We start from the raw sequence: 13,562 nt of genomic DNA, 5'->3' as shown, positions 1-13,562 counted from the left end.
ACTATTAGTGAGTTAATACATTTATATTATAATATATAATAAACAGGCATTTTATGACAATCAATAACAAGTTGAATCATTTAACTTTTTACAATATCTGGTAATTACTGCACATTATCAGTTGTAAAAACACTCCGTTTTTGTAACATTTAACTGTTGTATTGATCAGTTGTAGAGGCTTTGAGGCTTTCTTTAGATTTTGCTGAATGTTGTGGACTTTTTTGTTTGATCAGCAGCTATCAGTGAATTTTATTTAATGAGAAAACGGCTTCCTTGCAATGACATTAATCATATCAATGTTTCATTCATAAAAGATTTGTTTGCACTCTTTGGTCCGTGCGTATTCCTGCAGCTTCTTGATGTTGGTTATTTCTTGAATGTCTGGGGTGTGTTACAGTACAATGCAGAGTCCTCTCTGTTGTTTCTCCTTGTTAATTAGATATAGTGTGTTTATGCAAATATGATTCTGGGTTTTACAAATGTGTATATATTTATCTTCATAGATTAGATGATTGCATGCTTGGTATATATACGCATGGAAACATGCAAGATGCAGCTTTTCCAAAGTCTATCGGATTAATCAGCTGCTTTCAGATGCAGGTGTCGTTTTTTGGAGTGCACAAATGAGCATGATTTCTGTTATTGATACACCGCATGGCAAGCTGCTTTAATGCTTTCAGGCTGTCGGGTTGTCTGAGGATTGTTGTGCGTGAATGGTTGACATTATGTACGCGTATGTAAATGTGCGTTAGTAAGCATTTTTATGTGTATTTATGTCTTTGTTTCTGTTCATTTTTGTTGTTGTTGTACATTTGTGTATGTATCGTTTTGGGTGGCTGTTGTTTTCCTCAGCTTCCTCCTTCCTCTGCCTCCTGCTTTCAATCCGCCTTTTCTTTTCCTTTCCTCTCCTCTCCTCTTATGTTGATGAGATACGGTGATTTCTCTTAGGGGAGGCGTCAGTCCATCCTAGTGCAGCCCCGTCTCGCGCCTGTCCCACCCCGAGTAACCAGGTAATAAACAAACCGGCAATCTCTCACTCTCCATCCATAACCTGCTGCCTCTTTTCCACTTCTACTGTTCTCTATGTGCGTCCCTGTCCATACGCCTAGCATCCTGTGAACTCACCACAAGTCAACACACTGACAGGCGCACTTACTTTTCCATTTATCTTTCAGAAAGAAAGGAGGCCTGTCACAGAGTGTTTGGACAGAGGTTGCTTGAAGGGCACACCTTCAGTGTTGAAAGAGTGACAACAAAACATTTCAGAGATTTAAAGCTGCACGGAGGAACTTGGCAGCGAGGGGCGTTCATCTGAAATCTTACGTCTGAAGTGTTAGTAACCGTAAATCATGTAATGAAATGTCAGAACGCAGCACCAGGCTGAGTGATCACTTTTTATCCGAAGATACCAAATCAAACGACAGAGGCTGGAAATTGAATGTAGATGAATAAAAGCTTGGACTGACAATAACTGCCATTTCGAATAACTCGTTCCAGACAGTGAGCATTATCACTGAACAAAAGAGGCTCTGAGATTCCATATTAACATGCCGTACGCAAATTGCAGACTATTTCTGGTGAGATTTTACAGTATGCAAACACTGGACACTACACTAGCATCAAAAGGTCAAAAAAGAAGGAAACGAGTCAGCATTTATGGACTTCCGGTTAACTAATCTCAAAGTCAATGTTATGCCTGAAGTAAGGTCTGTGGTTGACAGCGGCTTAAGATATTTTAACTTTTTTTTCTACAATATAAAATACATCAGTAGATACCCCTCTGGTGAAATGTGAAGCTTTTATGTGTCTTACAAAAGGCCATCGCTAATGAGTAGCTAAATGTGACTCCTAAATGTCGTCACACCGAACACTAGACCTGCTTTACAGCTTCGGGTTTTTTTTTTATACTCTGGCTTTTTGTGAAAGTGGTGCAGTTCGTTCAGAGTTTAATGTTAGCTTTTTACTCCGATCTGCCGATTGCATTCACACTTCAAAATGATAAAAGTGGTGTTCATTTGTGAAGATTATCTTACTGGAAGAAATGAAAAAGCCCATTGGCTGCTTGATCGAGAGCTTCTAAAAGGTAATGATGTGAGGGCAAGAGGCAGAAGCTATTTCCAGTGAAAGTCCCATTCGTTCTCCCCGTAGACAATGTTACATGACTCACAGCTGGAGCTCCTCTATGGCTCGATTTTCGTCATGACACTCTCCTGGTTGAGTCATCAGCGCAAAAGATGAACAATTAACAGCCACCTTTCCATGCACACATCTTCTTCTAATGCAAAGTTACACAATGCACATGTGTAATTTATGCACAGTGCCATGAATAGCATTGTGTGAAGTAAGCTTACTTCTGCTTCACCACACCAAAAAAAAGTGACATTTTCTTTGTTTTAACAAACTGGAAAAAAGGTGGTGAGCTGTTCTGGTTTTGTTGTCACCTTCTGAACACAATAGTGTGCCTTCCTGTACTCACCGGGAATATTCTGCGACAGACCTTGGAGAGTTTATTACTTGAGATTAGTTAGGTTGCTTTTTTTTCCACTTTATGTTGCCCAATGAGCACATTACATGCCTTGGAAGAAATATGTAAAAGTACTACAGCAGCTTGGACCTTTCTAATGTCTTTTCAGAATCTTAAACATCAAATGTTTAGTGTGTGACTGTTGCAGCCATTCTGCAAGTGACAACACAATTCAGTGACAACCAGCAATCCACAGAGATATATCACGATATTTATTTGTTCGCAAATGATTTCCATGTCATATACGGAGACCTTCCTGTAACTCTTTTAGGTAAATGGTTGAAATGCAGAGAAATACAAAATAATCAATTAATACCATTGATTCTTAAGCTATTTTCAGATGATGGCATTTGCAGATGATCAACTCAGATTTTCATCACATTTTTTCCTCTTGCCCTTGGTTAACTTTGAATATATTAAACATTAGAGTATGAATAAACTAAATAACCAGTGAATGAAAAGGTATTACTGTTACATGTACAAGATGCACGTTCCCTCTGGTTCCAATAGTCCAATGACAAGGCATTAGTGGATCATTAAACAGATACTAGATATTATTTTTAAACCATTTTCAATGCAAACTTTTTTCTTTCTGCCAAGCAGCAACGGAAAAAAAATAAATAATCTGAATTGAAAGGGAATACACACGATCACATGTTTATGGCTTCATAGACTAGTGTCCAGATTTATGAACAAGGAACAAGACGTGAAATGTTACATGCTTTACTGGTTGAATACCTGGTTGAAAACTCCACTCTTGGTCATAAATCTGAAAGAAAGTCTCTGAAATATTGTGTGAATTCTCTTTTATTGTAGATTTCTTTTTTTTTCTCACACACACAAGACATTTTTGAACCGCTGTGCTTTGAATTTACATTTCCATTCAGTTCTTCATCCCTTTCATCCCAGCACGCCCTCAGATAAACAACAGGAATTATGGGAAATCTCCGTATCTGACCCAATCCTTCCCTGAAGAACACTGATTAATGTGCACATGTTTTTTTTGTTTTTTTTTGGTGTGTTTTATGTGTCTTCCAGTGAGTCTGTGTTTCTGATATTTATGTGTTCGTCTATGTGTTTTCGCTCCTGGGCACATTATTTTGGTTGAATGTTGGCGTTGGCCAGTTGTTACGGTGCGTCTGAGGATGTGTGAAATGCGTACTACGTTGTGGTTTTTTCTTTTGTTTTTTCTTTTTGCGTCAGAGTTAGAGCTCTTCACCTTGGCAAGCCAGTCATCTTAAGCCAATACAGGGGTTCTTTAAATTTAAAGACTGCCATATATAAGTTGATTAAACCAACACTGTGAGAACGACTTTACAGTTTGCTCTGTAGACATCCACGATTCAAATTGATTGGAGATTGGAGGAGATGGGTAAGAACCTGTGTGTACGATACCTGCATCATTACTATACACCGAACATTTCAGTTCTCCACTAAGTGTTTTGTGTTTCTGTCTCCAGTACCCCCAATCTTTCATTAATATATAAAAAAAAACACTATCACACCAAGCGGTAATTGAGTGCACCAAGTAATCAAACAGCCCACAGAGAGTGAAGCAAGCTTGGTAAGTTTTAAAAGGATGTCAGTAAACATTTTTTGCCATGTCTTTGTTCAGCTGCTTGATTTCTTGAGTTTAATAGACATGTGTATTGGTCTACACATGGATATTAAGCGGACGCTGTTGGTCGTGTTTGAGAGTAACGAAACAAGTGTTAGTGGAGTCATGTTACTGGCATCCTGTAACTGTCTACTGTAGCTGTTCATAGCACCAGTTAGCGGCTGAAAAAAAGGTTTCATTCATTCTGGTTCTGATTGAGAAGAGAAAAGGCCCGCTAATTCACATCAAATTTTGGGGTAATTCTTTTTTCGTTCTTCTTTTCACTTTTTTTTATTTTTTATTTTTTAAAGTGAAACGGAAACACCTTCCACTCACAATGGACACACCCATCAGACACAGCTTACCCAGAAATAATATTGCTTTTTGATTCATTTTCTCAACTGGATGCAGACCAAACGATCCCTCCTACTTCCTGTCTCTCCCCTCTACAGCACGCCATTCCATCCATGTTACAGTATTTCATACTTCTTGCATTAAAGTGGTATCTAAAGTCCTACACATTTTTTCCGATGTTTGATAAATAACAATCCTGAGTTAAGCTATTGCACATGTTTCCACGGTCATATAGATGGCTCTGCGCTCCGACTAATTCTGTCTAGACACTAGAGGTCTAGAGGTTCTATCAGACGTCTGATGGTAAAACTGTGATTTTTCAGCTTTCTAAATGCTTCTATATCCAACTCATCTTGCAGCAGCTCTTGGATACATTTAAGTACCATTTCGAATAAAGTCCTCATAGATGTCTATTGGCACAATAACCCAATTGTTTTCTCTTCCCACTGCTCCTACACAGACGTCAGTGAACAAGACTGGGAGTGAAGGCTTGCAAACAGACCTTGATATAAACTAATAATGAAACTAGTCTTGCATTGCTGCAATGTCGGTAAGAAAAGATGTCAAAACCAAAACTTTGACTTAATCACCAATCAAAAGCGCCAGCCCCAGGATGGACACCCACGCAGCAGCTCATGGCTATGCCGTCTATGGGTTCGGGTTAGACATTTTGATTGGTGAATTTGACAGGTTTGGATTTCCTGCCAGGCTATAGGATGCAGCTTTATCTTGCTTTTTAAATTTGGCGCTGAGCTCTTTTATTGGCTTGACATTTTCTTGCATGTTTTTAGTAGCAGGCTGATGCTACGTATGTGCTGTTAAGATGTTTATAGAAGCAGTACTGGTAGAGTTCTTATTTAGTCTTTCATTTACAATACTTTCACTCACTCAAGCTCGCACATTTACATAGAAACTTAGTCGTTATTGAACATGATTTGTACTCGTTGGCAAAGAATGACACTTTTCGTGACACACGATAAACACTCCTTGCTGCTCATCCAAAGAGGATCAGGACCCTTTGACCTCAAGAATTTTAATTCCCCATCATGCCCTCTTTCCCTGTGTCCCTTTCCCTGTGCTGCCATTTCTATTGGTGTACGTCATGCATCAACTTCTCGTAACTCTTTTGGCTCTCTCTCTCTCTCCTCTGTCTGTCTCTCTCTTTTCTTTCTGTGTGGTCCTTCCAATCCTTTATCATTTGTCTTTTATTTTCTAATTCCTCCTCACTTTGCTTCTGCAATCGCTTTTACATGTACTCATTCCAACCGGTTCTTTGTATTTGTCAATGTTTGACGTTTCCCCACTTCCACACAACTCGATCACATTCCTCTTCCGGTGATTTTCCTCCTTTTGTCCTCTTCCCATCTTTATCTCACTATTCTTACTTCCTCCCACGCTCGCACACCTCTTCAACATGTGATTTTTATTCCCTCTACATGTCACGTTATCTGCCTTGATTGGACGACTCCTTTACAACTCCTCACATCCCTCCCATCGTTCATTGAATGGCCTCTCTCCTACGTCCATCTCTCCCTGCTCCCACTCCTCTTTCCCCTCCCCTCTCTCTCTATCTCGCCAGGAAGACCAGCTTTCCTCCCTGGGTTCTGCAGACCCCGGTGTGAAAACTGAAGGTGGAGGGGGAGGTGGTGGAGGCGGAGGAGGACAAGGAGGAGGAGGAGCGGTAACCGACGATCAAGGCCTCAGAGTTCCTTCCTCGGGCATTTCCTCCGACAGCTCGCCCCACAATGGAGTCCTCCCCCAAACTGTAGACCCTCCCTCTCTACCCACTCCTCATCAACATCCTAGTCAGAATGGAGAGCTCCGTGGCAACCAAACATCCTCCCCCATGACAACCTCACAGGCAACCGGAACCACGGCAACAGCAACTACAGGCATAGCAGAAGAAGGGGGAGTAGGTCAAACACAACACTGAGCCAAATCAGAGAGAGATGACACAAAAGGAAAACACTGTCCCCGTCTTTTCCCATTTAGCGAGACAATAATTTCGCCGTAGATATTCGTATTCCACTGGCAAGAGAGAGAAGAAAAAGTGTGCAGGAGACGAGTAGTAATCACACAGCCACTGTACAGTGCATAACACATGAACACACAACACAAAGGGCTCTTCAATGGACACTTGTTCTCTTGATGCTCACAGGGAGCTTCAGTTAGTATCAGTCTTGCAGGACAAGATAATGATACCCGATCACATACTCCTTGAATCAGTCAAACAAAGCGTTTGACGTACACGCCGATAGGTGAACGCCTGCTCTGCGCACGCGTCGCCTTTCTGTGGCTCCACGAGAGACAAAAACACGTAAAACAAGCACTATAGAATGTCTTGCACCCCAAAGACTTCATAGTAGCCATTAGCAAGTGCTATAAGCTAGCTTGTAGTAACCCTTGACTCCCATGGATGTAGGCGCATTAAATATACCTATCCCGAACACGCCAGGCTGCAACTTGTCTAGGTAGAGATGTGGTGACGTAGTCTGGCTTTCTTAGTGCCTTTGAGTGTTTTTCAACAGGGTTTTCCTATAGAGATCTGATACAAGAGTAACAGATGGAGCTCTAAGTTAGCTTTGCTAGTAAGAGGAATGATCTGTGGGCTGGAAACAGAGATTCAAAGACACACGATCAAGCGTCGTAGAGGTTTGATATGACGGAAGACGTTTTTGGGAACTTTTTCCTTTTTTTTTTTCAATCTAAGGGACTTCTTGTTTTTGGACTGAGCTCGTGCAATTTTTCTCTTCTCAATCTCAGAACCGATCTGTGATAAAACTGGTGCTAAACAGAAACAAATGGTGCCATTTTCCAAGTCAAATGTCTGTGTCTGCCATAGCACTGCCTCTTTCATGATTCACTCACTGTCTCTTCTCTCTTTCTCTCTCCTGCAATTTGTCTTTGACAGGACTCGTATTCCCCCAGTATGTTTTCTACGTGTCTGTCTCTTTGTTCTTTGTGCATCCTGTTGTGTTCTTTTGTCCAACAGGGTTGTTGGGGTTTCCATATCTGTGTTTTAGAAGCGCCCTCCTCCAATCTCCGGTTTTACTAACAGTTATTAAAAGCAGCTCCCCAACTCAAAATTGATGGATCATCTATTGAACCGGAATATTTCAAATTTGTTCAGACCAAGCCCCGAAGTGCTAATTTCAGTCTAAACAGAGAACAAATAACTTTAACATTGAATGAAGCTACTTTGAATGAAATGGATGAATGGAGGGTATTTTTTACAGCTCAAAGTGTTGGTCCATTTTGTTTCACACACAGGAGATAAAAGGTGCCATTATTACTTTTTATTCAGATTTATTTTTTTGTTTAGAAAAAAAAAAAAGCAGTTCTATCTTACGATTTTCACCAAACTAATGTTGTACGTGCATAAAAATACTAATGACACATTTGTGATTTATGTTAAGTTTAGGTCACATTTTACTACGGTAAACATTGCCAGTGTGACATGATATCAAGGATCATTTTATGTGTGAAAAGATCATTTTCAACTGCTTAGGTTTGCCTGCCATGAAGTGCCTGGGATCAATATATTGAGCATCCTTTGGCCTGTAGACTTGCTAGTCATCGACCAAATGCACATTTGAATGCCTTGCTTGAGACAATAAGAATATATCGCACCTTTAATGCTCAAAGAAAATCTATAATAACATACTGTAGTTTTCATAATTTGAAGTTTCTTTCCAAAAGGAAAAGGCTGGCATCTATTTCTGAAATAGCATTTAAACAAATTAAAAGAGCAAACCGCTTGATTTACGGTACGTTTTAGAAATACTGTGTGATGTGTTTTTGAAATGAACTCTTCAGTTTCTCATTTGTCAAATGCTGAAAAACACGAGTCTTTGAAATGTTTGTAATGTGTTTCCATATTCCTTCATCTTGTGTATGAACTGTCTGTTGTCAGGTTCGTCTGGATGTGAACTTGTTTTTTTCGTCTCTGTAGCCCCACACACACGGGTGTCGCTCTGAAACAACTCAGCTTGTTAAAACATGCAGGTTGAACCAAGAGGATTTCACATCAGCTTCGTTTCAGCCATTTTTCTATTTGGTGTGAGCCAATCGCTTACTTTGCAGTGTCAAAGATCAACATGGCCACATTAGCACTTTGTAGACAAGTGCAACAGGATTAGCTTAGTCATACTATCAATGAATGTTTAACAGTCGAACCACCAAATGTTAATAATGCTAGCAGTCTCACGCAGGGAGAGATTGTCTTCTATTTAGGCAGCTTGTAGGGCTACTTTTTTTCTTGTGAAACTACTTGTGTGTGAAGAATGTCGGATCTAAAAAAGCGGTCTAGGTTTGAACATCAGTGTCTTTTCAGAGATGTGAGATGATTCGTGATTGAGAAATTAACATTGCTGTGAAAATACCTCAGTGACTCAGGTAAACAAGCAGTTGCCTCAGAGCTGAACACACACACACACACAAAAGAAACTATAGAAAAGAGATGAGTCCAGCTTTGGAAACACCGTGCAGATACTCAGTCTCAAGCTATGCTTCAATAGCACCTGATCAAGCACCCTCCCCCGTTTCTTCTCTCTCTCTGTCTCCCCTTTTTTTCTCCCCCTAGCCACTCTCAAAGCTTCATGGAGGACAATGTGGAACGTAATTGGCTGATGCACCATCGGCAGTCCGCAGGGTGGCACAGCCAAATGTCCAGAGCCCTCTCTCGTGACGCGATTGGCTGACAAAGGGAGAACTTGGGGCATTGGTCCCATTCTCTTTGCTCAAAGGATGGTGCAGAGCCCCAGCGGACCATGTAAGGAAATGCTGGGTTGGGTTTTTTTTTTTTTTTTTTTTTTTTTTTTTACTTTACTTGGGCCCTCTCTCTCTCTGATTTGAGTTTTTTTTTTTTTTTTTTTTTTGTTATGTGTTTGACGCCTCATTGTTGGATCTACATTTTACTTTTAAAAGGTAGGCTGGACACATATTGGCGTTTGTTAGCCTGCCGAGCATGCAAAGAACAGCTATGCAGTCTGATCAATCAGCAGAACGGAGGGACACAAAGGCCAAGGAAGGCGTGATGCCCAATATGAGAGAGAGGGGAGGTGTATTGTGGGTAAGATGAATTTCAAAGGTGCTTGACTTCTCTTAAAATTTCAGTCAAAGCTGATTTACTTTCAGAGCATTTATTTCCCTTATTCTTCTCTCTCTCTCTCTTTCTCTCTCTCTCTTATAGTCTTTTTAAATTACCCTTTGATTCCTCTTCATCTGCTCACTCTTTATCTATCTAGGATTCTCAAAGCATTATTTAACCACTTCATTTGTACTCAAATTTAGACACGCTTGATCTCTTTCTCGTTTCATAGTTTTAGTCCTTCCGTTTGAATCTCTTTCAGACTTTGATTTTAAAGGAAACTAAATATGCACAGCCTAAAACAACAAGTGAAACTGCTTCAGAACAAAACTCTTGCTTCAATGAAGACTTTGAAAAACCTGACAGAATGTTATTATTTATATTTCTATGATACTGCTTATTCTTACGATAGTATAACAAAAACTCTTCATCAGAAATCTTCCGGAGCAGATATTTATTTCTTGATATAGATAGATGCCTCTATCTTATGGAAGTTCATAAATAATCCATTTTATATGAACCAAGTTTTCTTACTAAGACAATCTTGTGGAGAGAATCATTGCCCTAAAGGACTGTGACGAAAGGGACAAACTTGTGTTTTACCTACTCCCCTTACAGCAGTTTGCACGTTGCTGTGACCTGTGCCCCCCCCCCCCCCCCTCCCCCCTTCCTCTTGGTTATAATCATTCAAAACAAAAAAAAGTGGATGGATGTCTCTCGCCCAACAATCGCCATGGAGCTCTCCATTTGCGGACGATGTGAAAGTCTTTGGATGAGGACGTCCTTACAGCTATTGTTTTGTACTCCACTTTCGACTATCTGTCTGTAGAGTTTTAAGCGAGCGGAGGGATGAACTCTTGGTTTCAGTGTGGCCACTTTTCTTTTTTTTCTTTTTTCTTTTTTTGCAGTCAAATTGCTGTAAAACTGCCCATTCATTTCAATGGATGGACCCCACTGACACCAGTCTGAGTTGAAATCCCCGCCATTTCTTGATGACTGAGACGACGACAGAGAGAGATATGTTAGAGGTCCTGCTGAAACGAGTGAATGTGTTTGTATATAAGTGTGTGTACTGGCTAAATCTTTGTGTACATACTGGATAAATGTGTATATATGGTATGTCTATGTGTATATACAGTTTGTTTGTACATGCAGAGTGTACAGTTATTTTTCCTCTAATGTTTCTCTCTCTTTCTATGAATAGGTCTTCTCAAGTTACCAATACTGAGGCATGGAAAGGTTTTTAAATGTACTGAGCTGTCAGAGGCACTTTGTGTACAGACTTAGAATATCAGCAAGGTCTGTCACGTATAGCTGCGTTCTTGAAGCTCTCATACGAGAAGTAACTCACATAATCTTTAAGCTTGCACTCATTTTCTGACCAAACTCAAAAGCTTTTCTAAGTAGATTTGGGTGACCAAGCAATGTTTGTACATATATAGACTAAGACAATTTTTTTTCCAGAAACCTCCATCTGCATTTCTTTAAAAGATTCTCGACCTGTTTTGAGTTCTTGCGTATCTGACTTTCACTTTAGGTTCCTATGGTATATGTTTGCAACGGTTGTCATTCAGAGTTATATATTTATTCCGACAACCCTTATATATTTCTTGAAATTTTGTTCCCCAAATTCTGCCTCTCGTGGAGCCTTCTAACCTTTTGTTAAGATGCGGTTAGACTGGCAAATCCTTCCATGAAAGTATACTGTCATTACTTAACATTGCTTGTTTTTGTATAGGTCCTTACTAAATAAGTGTGCCTCCCCCCTTATACTCTTACTAACCTTAGATCCATTAACTCCTCTGGTCACTCATCCTCATACCCCTTGACAAGCCATAGCCCCCCCTCCCCAAAACTCCTCTATCGTTGTTTTGACAGGACAGACATTTGGGGATTTTGTGTATATTAATGGAAGAGTGGTGTTGAAGAGTGTATTGCAGTTGTATATGGAGTTGTTATGAATGTGGATATTCTGATCATTGAATTATTATTGTAATAATGATAATAATTATTGCCACTTTGATTTTGTTGATTAATTCCTTTGATGAAGATGCCATTGTTCCCTTTTTTTGTTTTGTTTTTCATTTTCTTTTGGAATACACCGGAATTTATATTTTTCGGGTGGGTGAATCTGGAGATAGAAATACGTAAATAAATAAATAAACAAATAATTAAATTCTTAAACTGCTGTGGAAATGTGTGTTCTGTTTCTTAATGCATTACCTTGGACTTGTCAAAGTGTCCGTCATGGTCTATTTCTGTTCATCAAGAACACTATTGTTTTCCCAAAACTATTAAAAACACATCAATGAGCCACACTGTAGCACTGGCTGACATGTACCTTCATCACCATGAATACGGTCAATGTAGCTTATCTTGAAACAATCCCACGTTCACCGTCCTGCGGCAGTAAATAATCACTTTCTAATGTGTGTTAACTCACTGCTGAAAATAGTCCCCAGCAAATGCACGACCTCTCCTGTTTGAGTAACATTTGCTAAAAGCTGTTTTAGGAAATCACTGAGAATTTTTTTAAGATGAGTGTATATCTATGTCACCTAGAAAAAATATATAGAAAATCAGGAAACTAGGCTCACAACTAACATAAACAATGAATCTGCCGATTAAGTTCCAGATTAAATAGCAATATAGGTTTTATCTGGTAAATGTTCCAAAATCCTGAAATATTTAATTTCCAATCATATAAAATGTAAAGAAGCAGACAATCTTCTGTTTAGAGAAGCTGGTACCAGCAACTGTTTGGCATTTTTTCTTCATAAATGATAAAAAAAGATAAACAATTGGTGTCAGTTAACTTTTAGCTAACCACCTAATCGATGAATCAACTCATTGTTTCAGAGCTAGACCAAACTGTAAGCTCACAGCATGCTCTCGCTCTCAACAAGGTTATGAATTGTAAAGAAACTAAATCCTCAAGTCATAAATTCTACTCTTAATATCTGAATACATAGCTGAAATCAGGGTTAGGTCATTGATCTGCTTTGATTATTCACCTTTCTTCCACTGTTTGCAATATAGATTCATCTTCTGGACTCATAAGCTTGTGGTTGCACACGGTGCTAGCTCAACTGGGTCATCCACATTCTGTGATTCTTCTCTTGGCGAGCAGAGCAGATCATTTCCTCACGCTCTCCTCTGCTGAGGTGCCGAGAGCGAGGACGGCAGGCAAGATCTGGGAGCTGGGGACTGGACTGAATATAGCGAGCTTGTAATTATCCTCATCCTCCTACATTTAATCGCCTGCAGTTCCTTTGAGGGTCGGCTACTTTTGGAGTTTGGACAGAGCAAGAAGAAAAGAAATTAGCACAACCGGAGGAGCAAGACATGCTGTGTACACAAAAGAGACATGAGATGAGAGGTCCACCTCAACCTGCTTCAGCCCCGAGCATCACATACATTCATATAATCATTCTGCCAGGTGAAATGGCCATTTTCATGTTTCATGTACACATAGGTAATAACGTGCCAAACATTGGGCATTTTTTGACAGTATCTTTATCAAAATGACATCATTTTTACAACATCATTGCGTGCTTACATAATTACAACAAACAAAACCATGAGACAGTGAACCAACACCTTGATAAAACTACATGTTTCTCCCTTAGTGATACCCCATTGACTTCCATCATCATCTGTCATAACAATGATCTGTTTGGACTGTCAGGAAATACACAAACAGGTGTTACATTTAGGAAGCAAGCGTCTCTCAAAATGCCATTTCTTTGAAAAGGATGTAAAATAAAATGTGATCTTGATAGACCTCTATTGGTAGCCAGGAGGAATTACAACAACAGAGTTTACACTGACCTGATCACTGTGCCATGGGCATTGAAATGATGGAAATGTGAATGCAAAAAGCTGGAAAGACTGTTGTTTTTGCGCTACAAACATAGAGTCATTATCTTATTCATACAAATATATATACAAGTTCAAGATTTCACTTGAGTAAAAGTACAAAAGTATTTACTGCAAAA

General features: G+C 39.6%; 1 protein-coding gene across 1 annotated transcript in view; it reads left to right on the top strand.

Annotated features, from left to right (window-relative positions):
• The window catches only part of syngap1b (synaptic Ras GTPase activating protein 1b), a gene marked incomplete at both ends in the record, with an annotated part of 123,771 nt that extends 114,596 nt beyond the window's left edge, over positions 1 to 9,175 (top strand). The window contains 2 exons of the mRNA XM_079163912.1: positions 949 to 1,010; positions 9,058 to 9,175. Of these exons, the coding sequence (XP_079020038.1) occupies positions 949 to 1,010; positions 9,058 to 9,175 (180 nt within the window). The remainder of the gene's footprint in view (positions 1 to 948; positions 1,011 to 9,057) is intronic.
• Positions 9,176 to 13,562: the final 4,387 nt, after the last annotated feature.

This window comes from Pholis gunnellus, assembly GCF_910591455.1.
Source record: "Pholis gunnellus genome assembly, chromosome: 8".
Lineage (NCBI taxonomy): Eukaryota > Metazoa > Chordata > Actinopteri > Perciformes > Pholidae > Pholis > Pholis gunnellus.
The sequence above is the reverse complement of the archived record's forward strand: the minus strand, read 5'-3'. Positions and strand labels throughout refer to the sequence as shown.